The sequence below is a fragment of the Lissotriton vulgaris genome, unplaced genomic scaffold (genome assembly GCF_964263255.1).
Source record: "Lissotriton vulgaris unplaced genomic scaffold, aLisVul1.2 SCAFFOLD_1007, whole genome shotgun sequence".
In the NCBI taxonomy this organism is placed as follows: Eukaryota; Metazoa; Chordata; class Amphibia; order Caudata; family Salamandridae; genus Lissotriton; species Lissotriton vulgaris.
In genome coordinates, this window is record NW_028253487.1 from 469,520 (window position 1) to 490,069 (window position 20,550).

At 40.7% G+C, this 20,550-nt stretch overlaps 1 protein-coding gene across 1 annotated transcript in view; it reads right to left on the bottom strand.

Annotated features, from left to right (window-relative positions):
- LOC147660951 (pannexin-1-like) overlaps window positions 1-20,550 on the bottom strand; it is a 219,489-nt gene that overhangs the window by 43,902 nt on the left and 155,037 nt on the right. The window contains exon 3 of the mRNA XM_086951414.1: window positions 1,116-1,336. Within this exon, the coding sequence (XP_086807540.1) occupies window positions 1,116-1,336 (221 nt within the window). The remainder of the gene's footprint in view (window positions 1-1,115; window positions 1,337-20,550) is intronic.

Here is a 20,550-nt window from a genome sequence, read left to right on the forward strand (position 1 = left end):
TTTTTACTGGGGTGACTAATGTTTGTTGGCAGCTAACTCATAGTCAAGGAGCACAAGCGTTTTTAACTGCACCACCTAGTTGGTAAGGGTGCCTACTTACACTCCAATGGTAATCTGTGCAGTCTATCATGACTGGTACTCTTACTTTACTCTAAAAATAGGGAGTACTTCAAGCACTCCGTTGAAGGTGGAATTATACACCCAGCAGCCAACCACTTGAGCACTTGAGGCAAGACTGTAAAAAGCCTTCTGGAGGGAGCAAAAGCCTACATACCAGCCAAGTAGATCCCTGCGATCGGGAGGTAAATCCCTTCTTGTGATTCCTCATTTTAGGAAAGCTCGTACTGGTGGGAAAGCCTTTTTCTACCGAGCTCTCTACTACTGGAATCAACTTCGGAAATATTCGGACTACCTTTCTTTTAGGAAACTTCCTCAAACTGAGCCCCTCTGGTTCGTGTCATCCTCCGCTTTAGCGCATAGATACCCCTTCTGGGGTGATTCAGGCGCTTTATTAATTAAATAAATAAATACATACACTGTATATTCTTTAAAGCACTGATGGCAATTGGTCTTACAAACAGCTGCGTTTTTAGACCAGACCTAAACCCCCAAGAGGTGGTGCCCAGGTAGGTGACACAAAAAAAAAGGTAGAACGTTTCATAAGCTGGGAAAAATAAATTAAGAGATCTACGGCTAGGATAATGCCAGAGCAGTAGATATTGGAAATAAGGCAAATATTTAATTGGTAGACAGAAAGATACAGATAACAAGAGCAGGACATGTGAAACCCTACCAAATACAAAGTTCAATTGAAAAGCCAAAACATGACAGCAAAAGGACGTAAAAAGAACGCTAAATTAGAACCGATTCAGTGATAGTCATCAATGAATTTTTGTCAATGTTGTTGTTAGGAAAAAAATAGAAGCTAGACATTTGATAGTCCCAGATTACCTCACAGGGCAATACAAACCACAGTGTGTTATGGGTAAAAGGAGAGGAGACAGTGGGATAAACATGCAGCTGGACTACACATGTTATTTTTGTCTCATTTAGGAGAACTAAAACCACTCTGTGTAATTTGTATCTCAAAATGAAAATAAAGCATAAAATCCTACCTCTGAGCAAGTTTTTCGATTACAGGAGATATGCTGGTACTGTCACTCTTATCACCTCCTTGGATGGTGTTGGCAGCTTTCATAGCCCTGTTGTAGGCTTTGTCCAGCTCCTCCATAATGAATTTCAGATCAGCGGAAAGATGTGGAGCGGCTGTAAAGCGCCATATCAAAGATGGGAGGTACAAGAGGATTGCCACAAAGAAAAGAATATATGGAAAGAACTGCAAGGAGGAAGAAGCAAGATCTGATCACATAAAGCAGGCTATTGAGAAAAGTACAATTTAACTATTTTACCAAGGGCACTTATTTGCAAGTTTCAATGTCTAGTTGTATCCTACTTTATCATACTTCTTAATCACGTCCAATAGGCCTCCTTCGCCTTACTTACAGGGCACGCCCTGGACTATAAGGACTGCAGTGAAACGCACGCTCTCCACTAAAAATGTGACGTGGGCTTTCCCCACATAGTCCCCATCGCGTCGGTCTGTACTATATAAGCTCCATGGTCCCACTACATTAATGACTTACACCTGTAAACATGAAGAAGGGAAGGCAAACTGATGGTATGCTATAATGAGCTGAATGAAGGACAGTACAAGAAATACTATAATAAGCATTTTAATCTTACTTTCTGCAGTCTAGCTCTCTGTTCTGATATATCATTAGTTTCTCTAAAGCGGAAAACACCACAGCCAGGATGCAGAAAAGAGGATTTGCCAGAATTTTTTTATTTTTATTAGAGATGGAAACAGCGGTACATAATGTTAAAATGAAAAAAATTGGAAATATAAAGAATATTGGAAAAAATGACACAGTAAAAAAGTATTGTAAATAGCAAGAGACAGAGATTACTTAGAATTCTAATGATAACAAGAACAATATATATCTACTGTTTCAGAAATAAAGATAGTATGTATAAATCAGCATAGATAAGGTGGTATAAAGGGGAAGGAAAGAACGCAAAGGATGGGTGGGAAGTGAGGAAGAGAAAAGTTCATCAATCTAATATGCAAAGTTATATAGAAGAAATATAATAAACTGTAGACATATTAGAAAGCGACAAAATTGAACCTTATATAACAGTAGGCTCTTTAGATAAAAACAGAGTAAATTAGAGCATAGTAACTCAACGCGACTTTCATACCAAAGACAGAGTTAAGAGTTGTTTACTAGCAGGTAAACTAGAATTTGATAAAAAGGTAGTAAATGGAATACATCAAATATCCCTCTTTATAATTAAGGAAATTGGGTTAGCAAAATTTGTGTCCAGTCTGTGATTGAAAAATACAGCGTGTCACCAAGAGTGGATAGTAACATCATCCACATGTTTCTAATTAGATGTAGTACACTGGAAAGCAGCAGCTAGTTGTAAGTCAATCAATTTGTGACATTGTGGGCAATACTACCTAAAAAAATATTAGGTAGTGAAAAAGCTATATAGACTCTAAAAATCTTGTTCATTTGGCACTATACCTGTACCAAAAATCGATTAAGGTGAGGGCATTTCAATTGAAACAAAGGGGAAGTTGGTGAGGGTCCGAAGGGGTTAAGTTTAACGACCCTGACATCTCAGGCCCCACCTCAATGAAAATAAGAAAAGAGATGTCCGGTCAGAGGAAAGCGTGTGCTGCACTGAAAACTAAATACAGAATGAGATCAAGCAGTAACCAATTGGAATAACACTAGGCTGAGAAACTCCCATCAGCCCACCCATATGGCGGAGCATCATCATGTGGGATACAGATAGTAAATCCAAACCTCGCCCAACCCATCAGTTGATGGTGCAGAGATGGATTTCTGAGGTAGAACTCTAGCCACAGTGTTGTTCAATTGATGCTGATGGTGTGCAGTGCTGTGAATAAGTGTGTGAGATATTAAAATTGACTACTGGGACAAAAGTAAGTTTAATAAGCAATGTCGCAGTGTCAAAACATAAAATGACGCCCAATAGTTTGAAAGTATAACTATGTTAAGGCGCTGTGCAGTGAGGTCAACACGTTTCAGCCGAGCGGAACAACTGCCCGGCTTTCTTCAGGACCTAGAATGGATAGCTACTGCATTAAAGTGCAAGTGAAGAAATTAAAGAAAATCATCAATGTGTTATACATATTCTATTACTCCTACCAGGAACTTGGATCCCCAATGTATACTGGAGGGATTGAATTAGTTATCCTTTCCCAGCGTTATGTGGGAGAAAACCTCACCTCGCCCGGCAACCACTCGGGGAAATGAGGCACCGCTCTCTCCGTCGGTACCCCTCTCTGACATCCGGATGTCAGAGAGGGGTACCGACGGAGAGAGCTGTGACATCCGGATGTCAGAGAGGGGTACAGTTGTTCCGCTCGGCTGAAACATGTTGACCTCACTGCACAGCGCCTTAACATAGTTATACTTTCAAACTATTGGGCATCATTTTATGTTTTGACACTGCGACATTGCTTATTAAACTTACTTTTGTCCCAGTAGTCAATTTTAATATCTCACACACTTATTCACAGCACTGCACACCATCAGCATCAATTGAACTACACTGTGGCTAGAGTTCTACCTCAGAAATCCATCTCTGCACCATCAACTGATGGGTCGGGCGAGGTTTGGATTTACTATCTGTATCCCACATGATGATGCTCCGCCATAAGGGTGGGCTGATGGGAGTTTCTCAGCCTAGTGTTATTCCAATTGGTTATTGCTTTATCTCATTCTATATTTAGTTTTCAGTGCAGCACACGCTTCGAGGACATTTCAATAGCATATGTTTTAAATCTGTGTTATGGCAATGAGAGGTTCAACAAGACAAGTCTGATTATTTAGAAAAACAATGCATATTTATGGGAGTAAGTAATAAATTATGGTATACGAAATAAAAGTCTGCAATGCATTTGCAGCTCTAGTAGATTTATGAATCTTAAACCAAATTCTTTCCTACATTCTAACAGGGCAACATTTTGATCAATCTGTTTCCCGTGCTAACTCGAGTTTTGATTTAGGCCTATCAGTGGAAGAGTGAATGGATTAATAAATAGAGGATGCCTTAGGATTGGTGGATACTAATGGAAGAAGTCAGCAGAGTTGGGAGTAGAATTAATTGGTTGAGACAATATTTACATTAAATGGGATAGAGATGAGCAACGAAGCTCGTATTGTTTCAGAGAAGAGGGAAAAAAAAAACATCTTGGAATTGAGAAAAGGATATGATTTGGTAGTTTCCAATGAGATGGGATACCAAATGGATGCATCTGTCTCTTCAAGCTCTCCAATACACAAGTCAGTTCCGAATTTGAATGTTATGCCAAAGAGATTGTTGTAGAAAGTTAGTAGCTGAGATGTGAGTAGAGGGAAAATAATGAGATAAAATATGGTGTGAATAAGCAAGAACAGGAGAACGTAATGGGCAAATCTTTGTTGTGAATGATAATAATTCTGTGAAATCAAATGGAGCGACTAACGATTTTTTAAAGAGAGACCATAAAGGAGATTGGGAGGATTGATTGAGATGAAAGCCACTGCAATGATTGTTTTCAGGAGAACAGGCCTGGCCTCGAGATTATATCATGCTGCTTTTTATTTTAAGAAGAAACACTTTCTTTCACTTAGGATCATATTAAAAATGTAATAAAATAATGTTTTTATTTGACTGGTACCCAGCTATGCCCTGAGGAAGAACAGGAAGAACCAGAGGATATTTGAACGGGTTTGGAAACGCGTCGGCTTTCTTTATGAAACTCAGACCTCTCCACTCACTAAGGGCAATGAACTAAGTGGTGTCCACAACGTTGGACATTATTAAAAATACATGAACACAAGATCCTAGTGAGACCAGTCCTAAAATTCAAAAAATGAATAAGACTGTACAAGTGTAAAAATTATTCTGGTGCATCAATGCATTATTACAGAAAGACCAATTGTATTTGATTTATTTATGCTTTATGTGATACATATGAATTATTGTTGATTTATTGTTTATGATCTTGTGTTTGGTTGTGTCGAAACTCAGACATGTTTACAAGCTGGAAATTAAAAATGAAAATGTATGAAAATATGTGAAAAAACCATAGGTGCTCTAGAATTAATTAATCAGAGCCCCGGTCTGCTTAAAATAAAAAGCAGCATGATATAATCTCGAGACCTGGCCTGTTTTTTGATTATTTATTATAGTGTCCTGCCTGGTCCTGTAGGACAACACCCCTCCTTTGTGTAAAGTGTATTAGAGCAGGCAGTCGCCTGCAAGGGTTTAGGCAAGAATTAGCCTCCAGAAAATAATTAACTCACCATACAGGCTATATAACTATAGCCTGCAAATAATGTCCGAGGAGGAAACACTTTCTTTCACTGAGGATCATATTAAAAATGTAATTAAAATAATGTTTTTAATTGACAGGTACCCAGCTATGCCTTGAAGAAGAACCCGAGAATCTTTGAACGGGTTTGGAAACGCGTCGGCTTTCTTTATGAAACTCAGACCTCTCCACTCGCTAAGGGCAATGAACTAAGTGGTGTCCACAACGTTGGACATTTTTTAAAATACATGAACACAAGCCCCTAGTGAGACCAGTCCTAAAATTCAAAAAGGAATCCAAACGAATAGGACTGTACAAGTGTAAAAATTATTCTGCTGTACCAATGCATTATTACAGAATGACCAATTGTATTTGATTTATTTATGCTTTATGTGATACATATGAATTATTGTTGATTTATTGTTTATGATCTTGTGTTTGGTTGTGTCGAAACTCAGGCATGTTTAGAAGCTGGAAATTAAAAATGAAAATGTATGAAAATATGTGAATAAAACATAGGTGCTCTAGAATTAATTAATCAGAGCCACAGTCTGCGTAAAATAAAAAGCAGCATGATATAATCTCGAGACCAGGCCTGTTTTTTGATTATTGATCATAGTGTCCTGCCAGGTCCCCTAGGACAACACCCTCCTGTGTGTAAAGTGTTTTCAGGAGAAAGCATGAAGATAATGCTTGAAATTTGGGAAGCTAAGCCCTCCTCCAGATTTAGTTTTCTTTAAGGTAGATGTGGCTATTTGAGTCTGTTTCCCTTTCCACAAAACCTTTGAGAGTAGTTAGTCTATTTTATTTTAAAAAGAGCCCAGAATACTCGTTGGGAAATAGCATATAGTATTATGGGTGATAGCGTCATCTTGAATAAATGTAATCTGCCCCCCCCCCCGAGTAAGAAATAACCGGTTCCAGCTTGAAATTCTATAATTTGAGGAGTTGATGATATAATTAAAATCTAATTTAATTGTGTATTTAATAGTTTTAGTATTCCATATTCCAAAATATATTCTCTAACTGGGTTGCCAAGTGAAATCTACACAGTCAAATAGTTATTTAGTACAGTGAAGATTTGAAGGAAAAATTTCAGGTTTATAAGTATTTAATCGGTAACCTGATAATTGGGGAAATATTGAAACCTGCTCCAGAAAGGCTGGAAGAGTTTTAGAAGGGTCAGAACAGAATAATAGGGGGGGCGTGGCTTGAATGCCGGCCAAGATGGCGGCGTAGCTCCGGAGCTCCGGACACAGCCTCGGCGCAACGGGCTTTTTGCAGCGCTGAAGGGGTTTTGCTGATTTTCAAGCATAGATATGCCGACCGGAACGTGAGGTGCACTACACGCTCTCTCCGTTTCACAGTTTTTCAAAGAATTTCGCGTGCTGTCACAGACGTCCCGATACCAGCGATTGAGGCCGCCATTTTGTGCGCCGGCCGCTTTTTCCTCATGGCGGCCGGCGAAGCTGTTTGCTGACATGCCGCATATGTTGCTAGCATCCGGAATACTACCCAAACTGAGAGGTGGGCCCTCTTTCTAGCCTGGTGTGGCTTATGGACATTTCCTTTCTTTGCGCATGAGAGACCTTGCACTTGTGCTCCCGCCGCCATTTTGTGAACTTTCTGAAGGCCTTGTTGATAAATGCCGCCTGCTGTTTTCATTGCTCACTGCCTAAGCTGCGTTCATTCCTTACTGCGCAGGGAAGTTCATGTGTCTTCTTCTTGCATGCTATGGCTCACTCAGCTTGTTTTTCCGGCTCTGCAATTGCCCTCTTATGATTACCTCATGACTTTGCAAATCCCTCATATTACCTCAGACTTTCATGGAGTAACCCTACTCATTATCTTTTCTACTGTTTAATGCCTGCACTTTGCTATCTCTATAAGGTGCCTACACTCCTGCCTCGCTCCATTTAACTCATTGCTCCCTCTCAACTGCTTCTTTGGAGTTCATGGGGAAACTTCGCAATTTAAAACTCAACTCCGCATCTAAAGTGCCGGTTGGATCAGACTCTGACTCGCCTATCCCAGACATGGAAGAGGGTCGACCATCAAAATCCGACTCCGCTCATGGCGCCATTCCTAAGGCTTCCACTGGAAACAAAACGACATCCTCTTTGGTATCTTCCAAGCGTTTGAAAAAGGACCCTCCTTCTCCTGGGAGTACTTCTTCTCCCTCTACTATGGATCTCATCTTGGAGGAGCTACGAGCATTCAAGCCATTCATGGAAGCCACCACCAAAAACATGCAGGCTATGCAGGAGAAGTGGTCGTCTCTGGACACGCATGTTCACACCTTGGAACAGTCCACAGAATCCTTCCAGTCTTCTTATTCACGTATCCCGTCCATGGAAGCGGAAATAGTACTACTTAAACGACAGACGGAGGAGTTGGAAAACAGAAATCGTAGGAACAATTTACGCTTGTACGGCCTTCCGGAACTTTCAGAAGGGTCAAATCCTACCACTTTCTTCCAGTCCTTTCTTGCCAAGATCTTAGACACTCCAGCCTTGTCTTCTATCAACATTCAACTAGCACATCGCCTTGGTCCTAAGGTTGCTACCAAGCCTAGGGGTGTCATCATGCTTTTTCTCCAATACACTGACCTTATACAGGTCCTTTCAGCCGCTAAGCTCAAGAAGCAGATCATTTGGGAAGGCCACCGTCTCTACATATCACAGGATGTCTCCAAGGCCACTGCTGAGCGCAGGAAGAAGTTTTTAGCCATGAGACCACAGCTCAGAGCCCTTAATGCCAGATATGGTCTTCTGCATCCTTGCCTCTTCAAGGTTACATACAAAGACAGAACAATCGCCTACGAGGATCCTGAGGCCCTGCAAGCTTTTCTTCACAGTCATGGCCCTGATGTCATGGATATGTCCAAACCTGGTTGACTGGTTCTGTTTGCTATTGTTTTGATTTCATTATAAGATGGTTCTGGTTTCCTTCTTGTTTGTTCTGATGCGGTTTTGATGTATTTTTTGTTGTCATTATGTTGCCTACCCTTTTTGTGCTCCTACTGTTTCAATCCATCTCTCACCTTGTTTATTTCACTCCATGCGTATATCCTAATGTTTCTTTTTCTTCAGCAGGTACTCCCCGTCATCCTGTTTTACCTCACTATTCCTCGTGCTGCCCTTTTGATGTCATAGCAATTGAGGTTTGGTGTTCGCTCTGAATGTTGTCGCCGTCGTCTTCTGCCACCACCATCCCCTATCTTTGTCTTGGTTTTTTCATTTTCGTAAGTATGTTTCTCAGTCGTTCATTTTGGACGTATACTGTCTTTTTGTTTGCTAGTGTTGCTGTACTCTTTTCTACCTCTCTTATCATGTACTCTTCTTCTCAACTTTTCTTTTCGTTGTCTTCTCTTTTTCTTTACTTTCCTCTTCTCTGTTTTTCTCTCTGCTTTTCTAGATTTAACATTGTTCTCATTCTTGAATCTTCTATCTTTTCACTGCCCTATTCTCTTTTTCTCACTTTCTCTCCATTGTACTTCTTATGCATTACTGAGCATGTTGCTCTTAGCTGTTTTTCTATATTGTTTCGTTCCGTGTAACGACATGGAATGTTAAGGGATTACATAATCCCATTAAAAGACAGAGGGTTCTCTCACATTTAGCTAGACTTAAGATTGATGTTGCCCTCCTTCAAGAGACCCATCTTGCTGAGTCGGAGGCTTTGAAACTTAAATGTTGTTGGGTGTGTCATGCTCTTTGTTCTCCTATGACTTCAAGGAAGAATGGTGTTGTACTGTTAATACATAAAAAGTTAAATGTTTCCTCGATTACTCATGAATGTGATGTTGATGGCCGTTGGCTCATTGCTAATCAAATCATTGATAATATCCCACTCACCCTTTTTAATGTGTATGCTCCTACTGGAATTTATAGATCATTTTGGCCTGCCATTTCTTCCAAGTTGTCTTCCCTTTCTGGAGATTACATACTTCTCGCTGGAGACTGTAATCAGATTGTTGATCCCTTCCTTGACCGACATTCAAAAGTTACTTTTGTTCCCTCTCGAATGCACACACAGTTTGTGAACTCCTTCCAGAATAATGCATTGGTACATATTTGGAGACTATGCAATCCTGATGTTAGAGAATATAGTTTTTTCTCCCCTCCTCATCAATCTCAATCCCGAATTGACCATATCTTTCTCAGCAAACCCTTATCCCAACACGCTATTCGTTCTGAAATTGGTTCCATTTTACTCTCTGACCATGCCCCAGTTTTTGTAGATCTTGACCTACTCCCATTCTCTCCCCACTCGGGCAGATGGCGATTTAATAATGCTTTACTTTTGGAACCCACCTTTTGTACCGAATTTACTGCTTTTGCCAAGGAATTTTTTCTTTTAAATCAAACCCCTGACTCCCCCTTTGTTATGGTTTGGGATTCGTTCAAAGCAGCCTCTAGGGGTTTTATTATTAACTTTGTATCTCGATGGAAGAAACTACGAGAGGCCAAGTCGGAGAAAATTTTGGCTGACATTAAAGTTTTAGAACATGCTTATTACGCTTCTAAATCTGACTCCTCCCTTAAGGCTCTTATTGACGCAAAAATCTATTTTAATAAATTCACAACAGATGCAGCTTCTAATATTCTGCTAAAATGTAATTCTAGATATTATGGGGGTAAGAATAAAATGGGGAAGCTTTTGGCCAACTACTTAAAGATCCGTAAAGAACGTACAAAAATTCAATCTATTAAAACTTCTTCCGGTAAATCCACATTTAAGAATAAAGATATTCTCACTGAATTTGCCAAATGTTATGATACGCTTTATACTCCAGAACAGGTTCCAACATCTGACGATCTTCTTTCCTACTTTCAATTCCTTCCATCTCCCTCGGTTTCACATGTTGATTTTCGCACTTTGGAACAAGACATCTCGCTTTCTGAAATTTCCCATGCTGTATCTAAACTTAATCATGCTAAATCTCCGGGCCCTGATGGTTTCACAATTGAATTTTACAACCACTTTGCCTCTCTTCTTCTTCCTAAACTCCTACTTTTATTTTAGTCTTTCTCTGATGCCGGTTCTTCTAGTGGCTCTTCTCAACAAGCTTTAATTTGCTTAATTCCAAAGGAAAATAAGGACCATTCCTTATGTAAAAACTATAGACCAATATCCTTGGTTAACACTGATTACAAGATTCTAGCGAAGCTCTTAGCATTACGCATGGATCCCCTTTTACCAGATATCATTGGCCCAGAACAATCTGGTTACGTCAAGGGGCGTCTCTCCTCTGATAATTCCCAGGTTTTTCTTAACGTTCTTAGCAAATCCTCTTCCCTCACTCTTCCTTTCGCAGCTATCTCCCTAGACGCGGAGAAGGCTTTTGATAGGATTGGGTGGGTGTTGGACTTAGAGTTGCTAAGCCACCTAGGGTAGCCTGGCCTAGGGTAAGACAGTCAGATTCCAGAAACACAAGTGTAAAGGTTGCACACCACCCAGCAGTAACTCAAGGCAATTCCACTCAAAAACGACACTACACCAATGTCTGTGGAAAAATACGAACTGTTTTATAAAAGTTCTCTTCTTTTCTTGGTTTCCAATTCCCACTATCAAATGTAATCAAGTTCTCAATATCTCATTTCTTCTCTACATATTACAGGTAAACATTTACATTCTCCAACAGATCATGTGCAATAGTACAGTTCTCCAATAAACACTTTTAAAACCTCCTTTTGAAATTATGCTCTTGCCAGATAATTAAATCCTTCCCACAAACATTTTATTCCAGGGAAAGCAGATTGGCATAACCATTCCCCAGTTGATCTCAGGTTATTGACTTTCTAGACAACCCCCTCTCCAGTACTAGCTGAGGATGGTTTCATACACCAGTGGCCGAGAGAGAATGGGCAATTTAACTCACATAGGCTTCTGTCACCACCAATCCCCCTAAGCAGAAGGAGAATCGAAGTTTTCCACAGGTGAAACCTTGCCCAGAAGATTCCCCCCTAGCAACTAAGTTAGCTCAGCTGGCTTATCAAGAAACTACTACCCAGCAGGCACCCTATTCCCTTATGAACTCGGGAACCAGCCAGTGCTGCACTGTTTCTTGGCTAATAGCTTAGGCAGGCACCTTCCCAGCTTACTTGGCGGTGTAGTACTTATGTCCTGGTTAACGGCCGCCCCCTTCCTCTTCAGGTGTGATCTCCGTTAAGGTAAGGGCTTCCCTGCTCTCTCTCCTGTCAGGAGAGCAGGCGCCCTTCTGAGTGGGTCACACGGCGCTCCCGCAGACCAGCAGACGCTCTACGGAGCCCCTCCTGCTCCAGCGTTGGGCGGGTTCCGGGCACTCCTCCTCGCGACTCCTCCCTCAGGGTTCCGCCTACAGTCGTCCGCTTCCGGCGCTTCCACGCTCTCCGACGCGTCCCTGGGGTCGCCCGGCAGCTGATCTCCTCACCCGCGTCACTGGGAACCTCCAACAGCCGACCTCTTCCGGCACTTCACGGCTTCTCCCGGCGTCACGGGGGTCCTCCCCGAGAGTCGCTCCGACCGCGGGACAGAACAGCTGAGCGGTGAGCGTCTCTCTGGGTGATAACAGCAAAACGATGGTCGCGACTTCTCACAGCGCCTCCCTTGGGTGGGAGGATGACCTCACCGCTTAGTCATGAAGCTTCCCTCCACTTGACAGAGAGGTCCAGTCGATACCTCGAGGCAGTGACACGCCAGGCTTAGCTTCACCCCACTTCTGGTTGGAAACCCCGGGGCAGGTAGAATTACAAGCTGGGGGCAGGGGGGTTTTCCATAGAGACAGGGCTTAGTAGACAGGCAAGGGGACACGTCAGCCTGGAAGAATAGTCCGCCTATAGGTCAGTCTCTCCCCTCTCAGTGCGTGCTCCTCCTCACAAGCCTCCTCACTCCTGACCAGACCCACTCCACCCTTCTCTGACCAGCTCTAAAATGGCCGCCCTGGTTCTGGCCTTTTATAGGTTGACCCTAGGAAGTCCAGAAGGGACCAGAAGGTTCTAGAGGGTTCCTATTCTTCTCTATGGGTCCAGTCACAGGAATGGCAGTTATGGCAGTTAATGGCCACCATTTTGTAGGTCTGGGTGGATTCTAGTCAGGAAAGGCACCTGGGCCTGAGGTAAAAGTCTATGAGGGCCAAAGAGCATCTAACCCCCAAGACAACACCATAAAAATAATCCAGTGGACACAAAAATATAAAAGAGGTATGAGGGGCAAAAAGGGGACAAAATAAATAATGAATAGGAGGGACTACCCAAAGGCAGACAGGTCTAACAGTGGGACTTCATGTTTCAGGCTTTACGTTGGATTGGTATTCCTCCTAAATTTATTTCTATTATCTCTTTACTTTACTCTAATCCTCAAGCTTCTATTTTTGTTAATGGAATGTCCTCTGATTATTTTTCTTTACATAGAGGGGTTCGACAAGGTTGCCCCTTATCTCCTTTGCTTTTCGTTTTAGTCTTAGAACCCTTCCTTACTAAAATTCGGCTAGATGATACTATTTCTGGCTTTCCTTTTGGTTCCCAACAAGTCAAATTGTCGGTTTACGCCGATGATATTCTTTTTTATTGCTACAACCCTGTTTTCTATCCCCTCTTTTCTTCAGCAGGTCTCTTCTTTTTCTGCAGTCTCCGGATATCGTCTGAACGCTGACAAGTGTGAAATTTTACCTTTGAATCCTCTTTGTCAGAAACATCTCTTTTCTTCCACAGGTTTCTCATGGCAAACATCCAAAATCAAATACTTGGGAATATGGTTTGCTCCTTTATTGTCTGACACTCTTAAACTGAACTTTGATTACATTAATAAGAAAATGGATACGGCCATCACTCCTTGGCATCCACTCTTTTTGTCCTGGTGGGGTCGACTCAATTCTATAAAGATGATGCTATCCCCCTTGCTTCTTTATACTATTTCTATGCTTCCTCTACACATTCATCTTTCTTTCTTTAAGAAGATTGACTCTCTATTACAAAAATTCCTATGGAACGGTAAAAGTCCTCGTATAGCCTTTGCCTCTCTGCGTAAGGACAAAGCGCAATCTGGAGTCCGTTTTCCTGATTTCAAGAAATACCACCGCGCCTTTTCGCTGAGGCAAATGACTCGCTGGCTTTCATCTGATCTGCCTCATTTTTCCCCTATATGGTTAAGTATGGAATCCTCTTTCATTTCTCCTTTTACCTTCCGTGAATTCCTGTCCTTTACGTCTTCGTTATCTCGTCTTCGCTCGCCTATTCTTTCACATTCTCGTACTCTCCTTTCTCCCTATTTAACTTCATCCTACCCATCCCTCCTCTCCATTCACGAACAGACGATTTGGAATAACTCTCTTTTCAAAATTTGTAATCGTACTATTTTTTGGAAAACTTGGCACTCCCGAGGAATTTATTGGATTTCTCAACTACTTTCTCAGGCTACGCCTCTTTCCTTCCAGGATCTTCAATCCCTTTTTTCCTTACCTGCTTCTGCCCAAGCACAATACAATACCCCTTATCCAGTCTTGATTTCCTATCTTCAATCTCTTCCACCTTCCAACGATGTTCCTTTAGATCACAAACCCACTTCCTTTTTACTGGAAACCTCTCCTTCTGCTTCCGCTCTTTATAATTCTTTCTGCTTTTCTACTGATCGATTGAAGTCTCGTGTTGAACTTGCGTGGGAGTTGGATTTTTCTCAGAATTGGCCTATATTTTTTTAGGATAAACTTTGGACTAAACTTCATAAGACCTCTAGAGCTGCTAACACTACCCAAACTTTATTTTTCATTTATCACAGAACTCTATTTACACCACTTGCTTTGTCCCGTTTTTCATCAGACACTCCCTCTATTTGTTGGTCTTGTCCTTGCCCTTCTGCTGACCTTAAACATATGCTATTTGAATGCCCGCCTACTTCCCAGTTCTGGCAGTTAGTCTGGGGGCAAATACAAAAGATTTTCCATTTTGAGGTTCCCTTTTCCCCCTCACTAGTTTTTCTTGGCTCCCTCTCATCAGAGCTTCCTCAATCCCCCAATCACTACCCTTTACTTGACCTTTTCATTGCTATAGCCTTTCATATTATCACTTCTAATTGGAAACAGGCTGCAAATATTTCATATCAGTCTTGGTGGAATGCAGTCTGTTTTAATCATCGATTAGATACCAATTATGTATCTCCCATCTCCCTAGCTATCAAACGTGACCTGATTTGGCTCCCCTTGGTAACATACCTCTCTTCATCTGCTCCTCTTCATCCCTCTCCTGCTCCTGATACAGCTGAAGTTCGCAAACTTCCATGATTTTCTTATTACCTTTTATTTCTCTTTCATTGATTATTATAATTATGGTATTTCTTTACAATGTGTTTTTTCTAAGTGTTTTTATAATCTCATGATATGTTCATAATTCCTCATGCTAGTAATGCTTACGTTTTATGAAATTGTTATTATACTGTTTATTTCTTCCATCCACTTATTATAACTCTTCTCCTTCATCCTCCCCCCCCCTATTTTTCCTCCCTCAATAAATCAAACTTAAAAAAAGAACAGATTAATAGGATGTCGTCAGCATAAACAAACATCTTAACATGTTGAGATCCAGAAATTCTTGAATCTTGTCAGATCTTAAATAAGAAGGGTTCAACGGAACTGTTTTTAAGTATGGTCTGACCAATTTGGACATCAGCAGTGGAGATAGCAGCCCCAAAGTCCTGAAACAGACCATGGGTGATTGATTTGCAGATGACTTTGATAGGGGGGTCTCTCCCTGAAGTAATCTAAGCCATCTTTTTTCTAAGACGGCATGGATTCCTTTCTCTATTCATATGTAAGATTACCCTTGTCTATATGTTCTAGCTAGAGGTCCTCACTGGAAGCAAAAGCAGTTTTTCCAATTCTGTATTATTTTGTGAGCTTCGCCATCTCCGCTTAGACTTGGCTTTACTTTTAGGGTATGTACTGTCTGATAAGAATTGTTTTACTGTACCATGAAATGGTTTAAATTCACTTTCCTGTGTTTTATACCATTATACCCTTCATTGCCCATTTTTCTCACAAAATATATTTTCTCTATTTTTTCATTTACACAAATATTGTACTCACATCCATACATGTGATATTCCTTTGCTAATTCCATGTTTTTTCCATGTGAATCTTAATCAGTAACATCAACCCATCTTTCGCCTCTATCTGTTCCCTTTAATATTACATGGCAGAACTATTACAGGGTTTGTATTACCTTTAGATTTTTCACTCTGACCCTTATGACAATTTGGATATATTTCAGTATCAAAATGTGCTTCTTAGCTCTTAAAAGGTTCAATGTATTTGTCTATTCCTGCCGTCTCAATGGCACACAAGACTGTTCGCTGAGATTGGTAATCACCACAATCGTTTCTTCTGTGATCCACAACAGTGATTACACTTGACAGCTACTCATGTCTAACTGAAAATGAAAATGCAATCACAAAACCAAGATGTGTATGGATCTTTGCTAGTGCAAGAGAATGCTCCTTATTTCATGTTTTTACCAACTTGCTCTAAAGGCCTACCGCCTTGCTATTGTCGCTCTAGATACACTTTCTTTATTCTGAATAATTGGACAGACTTTCTGAAAGTATGCCAACTGGCCCAAATTTAAGGGCATGAATTTGCCTCTTCTAGTGACATAGAAACCAAAACTCACTCTTAGAATGTTGTCTTGAATGGTTCTATGAATGAGGAGTACTAACTGGACATGTGCTATTCAATGGTGTGCATGGTGCAATACATACTATGCATACAGGAAGCCAGGAGAAAAAACTACTCTGGGATTACAACCACAATGAATAGTTCATTGGCTTGATATTTGCATACCTATAGTGATTAATAATTACTACAGTTGTGGCATCTATGTATACCTCATAAGAAATAAAAATCTAAAATTGTTGATAACAGTTGCTTATTTCGTCAAGCTCGGAAGGTTGAGAACCCAAACGATGGGAGGCCTGCAAAGTTGCATGCAGATTTCTTCACAGGAAGCTTTCATCCAGTGAAATATTCTACTGAGAAGAACTGAATTTCAATGCAATACCTAGTATATATATTCAATGACGTCCTCAAGCTCCTTTCAGCGATGAAGAGACACACAAACGCCACTTCCTGTGATTCAAGGTTATTTTTTATTGTTTCTCATTTTCGTATGCAGTGTTCCCGCAACCTGCCATTACGCCTTTCGGCCAGCCAAGCTGGCCATTGATCACATGTAAGCTCCACGTGAGATTTTGACAAATAAATATACACCCCATTCGTGTCACATTGTTTTACATATGGAAATAGAAAAAATACTGTAACACAAATGCCTACAACATACTAATGAGTATTTGTAAATGAAGTAGAATGTACTCAGTACAGAATACTGCACATCTTCTTAACTTCTGATATTCGGCATGCTCCTGATAGACCAAAAATTCCAAGACTCATGTCTTAAATGCAAATTAAGCAAAATTGTGCAAAGTACGCTGACAAAGTGCATAGCGCATTGCTACATGTTGACTTCCAGTGCAAAATACTGTTTTACCAGTGCAATATGCTAAAAATTGTTTGTGATATAAAGTGCAAATAGTTATTAAATAAATAATTCAATATAATTGGAACTGTGGAAGATCTGGTGGTAAGATGCAACTTCAATTAGACCATGAAAGAAGTATCTGTCTGTAGACATATCTCATATAATTCAGAGACAGCATCCATGGACTGGACATCATATGTACAAAAGAGCAAGAAAGGTTTGTATATGTCACTGTATGTGTCTAGAAAATATATGTGTATATATATATATATATATATATATATATATATATATATATATATATATATATATATATATATATATATATATATATACATGAACATATTTACTGATCTACTATATTGATAAAAGTTAAATAGAAGATGCAGATTAAAATATGTACCACCCCTATAGATGGAAAAAAGGGGGCATAGATGGCCGGCCTTAAAGTGCTACATTGGGACAAAGAGGACATACATTAATTAAAAACTGATGCATTACACTACAAATGTCTTATAAAAAGTTGTGTAGGTCTTCCGTATTATTAGGACCATTGGGAGCCATGCTGTCAAATTCAAGAATGTATGTTGACTCTAGCTGCCTAAGAGGGGGAACGGCATCAATAACAAAGTAATTAAGACACTTCAGATCATTGGCATGTGTCTTTTTAAAATGTCGTGTCACCAGATAGCCAGAGTCATTGTTGACAATGGCCCGAAGGTGCTGTAAGATACGGGTATGTGCCTGCAATTTCGTGCTCCCAATGTATGAGAGACCACATGTGCAAGTTAAAACATATATAGCAAATTCAGTGCGACATGTAAAATGTCCTGAAATTGGTCTCTCATTAGGGCTGAACGGAACAATATATTTTGTTTTGTTCACCCCAAATTTGCAGGCTCTACATGTAGAACATTTAAAAAACCCATTCCTGGGTTTGAGCCAAGTCCTCTTGTCTATCTCAAAGACACTGTCTGATTTAAGACCCATTCTCATTGATTTAGCCTTTCTGAAGGCCACAGCCGGCCTATTGGCTATTATGGGGGCCAGCACACCATCTGTTTGTAAAATTGGCCAGTTTTTATTCATAATATCCCTGATCTGTTTATACTGTCTATTAAAGGTCGTGATGAATCTTGGGGCTGATTGAACCATAGGTGTGCTGCAAGATGCAGATATCGTCTCTTTGGAACTGTTGTTTGTATTTAATAGAGACTCACGAGACCTTGTTTTTGCCTTAATTTCTGCCACATTGAGGACTTTCTCGCTGTACCCCCTCTTTTTAAATCTATCAATCAGATCAGCTGACCATTTCTCACATTCCTCAGTTTTACTGCAAATTCTCTTTACCCTGAGTAGTTCACCGTAAGGGATGTGGTTTATGACGTGTTTGGGGTGGCTACTGGTCGCATGGAGGGTTATGTTACCCGCTGTTTTCTTCCTGTGCAGTGTAGTCTGAATGATGTTACCCTCAATGTAGACTGTAGAATCTAGGAACTCTATACTAGATTCACTAATTTGCGATGTGAATTTTAGGTTCAAAACACTGTCATTAAATATATTGATGAATTTCTGTGCACTTGCAATATTTCCATCCCAAATTAAAAACACATCATCAATATATCTGTACCATTTGATCACATTGGTATTAAAAATTACACCATGCATGCCTCTGAGAATCTGCTCCTCCCACAAGCCAACATGTAAACATGCATTGCTTGGGGAGAAGCAGGAACCCATAGCCACTCCTCGTTTCTGTAAAAATAGCTCTTTACCAAAATTGAAATAATTGTTAAAAAGACACCACTTGATCAGTCCTAAAAGCATCAGATTATGGGGATAAAAATTCAAAGGTCTTGTCTCCAAAAAATGTTTGACCACTGTCATGCCAATTTGATAGTCTATGCTGGTATACAGCGCTTCAATGTCTAGTGTAATCAAAAGCTGCCCTTGTTCCCATTTTGTATCTTTAAGTTTATTCAGAAAGACCCCAGTGTCTTTTAAGTATGAGGGAAGACCTTGTACTAAGGGTTTAAGGTAGAAGTCCACACATCTGACTCCCCATATAGCCGAAATAATTGGTCGCCCCGGAATGGGTTTGAGTTGTTTATGAATCTTCTGAATAAGGTATAAAAATTGAGTAATTGGGAACTCATTGTGTAAAAACAGATATTCCTGATTGGATATTAGCCCTTGCCTCTTATAATCCAACAGGGATTTCTTTAGGGACTACTTAGCTTTTTTTAAATCCAGCCTACTTGCCATTTGATAGCATGACAAATCATTTAGTTGTCTTTTGGCTTCCATCACATATTCCTTTCGTGGCCAAATCACAATATTACCACCCTTATTTGATTGGTAAACAATGATTTCATGGTTGGTTTTGAGCTTCGACATAAGGTTCCTGTACATGATCTCATGGTAATTAAACTCTTTTTTGGTCACATACCTTACAGTAAAGTTTCTTGAGATCCTCTGTGACCCTTTCATGTAATATGTCCACTACATCCTTCGGCATCATTGGTATGAAAGTTGACTTTACTGTGAAAGGACTCTTGCCCGCATTAGGATGAATAGTAAAAATTTTAACTAGTTTATCTTGTAAGGATGATGTTTCCTCCTCCCCTATAGTGTTATTGCCAGCATTGCCTAATTCATGTAAATCCACCAACAGTGCTGCATTCGATGCTAGTAAATTATTAACACTTTCGGAAGTGGATGTTCTTCGGTTGTCAATCCGATCCGGACTGGCAGGTATGGTGGCCTGCTGACATGTCTCCCCCGGGGCGGTCGTCTCAGTCAGCTAAGAATCTGGGAGTTAGAATTGACAACGGTCTGACTTTAAGATCTCAGATCCTCGCCCTCACTGGCACCTGCTTTGGTCTTCTCCGTATGCTTCGGAAGTTTTTTCCTTTGCTCTCTGAGGACCACAGGAGGATTACGGTACAGACCTTGATCGGGTCAAGACTGGACTACTCCAACGTCCTATATCTTGGCCTGCCCGAATATCTCCTGCAACGGATGCAGGTGGTCCAGAATGCGGCAGCACGTGCCATTTTTGGCCTGCATAGGCGAGTCAAAGTCTCTGGCCTGTTGCAGTCGCTTCACTGGCTGCCTATCCGACAGCGGATAGTTTTTAAAGCTTTAACCCTTGCTCACAAGGCCTTCTACGCCACGGGGGCAAAATACCTTCAGAAGAGGCTAGTTTCTTATCGTCCTGCCCGATCTTTGAGGTCAGAGTCGAAGTTCCTTGCCATTGTCCCACGTGTGAGGAGGGCCCGTATTGGAGGTCGCTCCTTTATGCTCCGGGCCCCTCAGCTCTGGAACTCTTTGCCCCTGGCGCTACGCAGTACCTCAAATCTGTTGGCCTTTAGGAAGGGCCTGAAAACTTGGCTTTTTGCTTCCTAGTTTCCTTCGTGTTCTGTTGACCCGCCTTTCTTTTAATCTGTTGTGTTGTGTTTGTCTTCCTAGGTTGTCAATAAAGCGCCGGGACACTCTGAGTAGCCGAGCGCTATAAAAGACACAAAATAACATAACATAACATAACATGTTGTGCTTAAAGACGGTTGCTTAAGATCCTTGTTGCCTTTGATAGTGAACACTTTTTTCAATTTCAACTTACTGATGTAAGTGAATATGTCCACTCTGGTC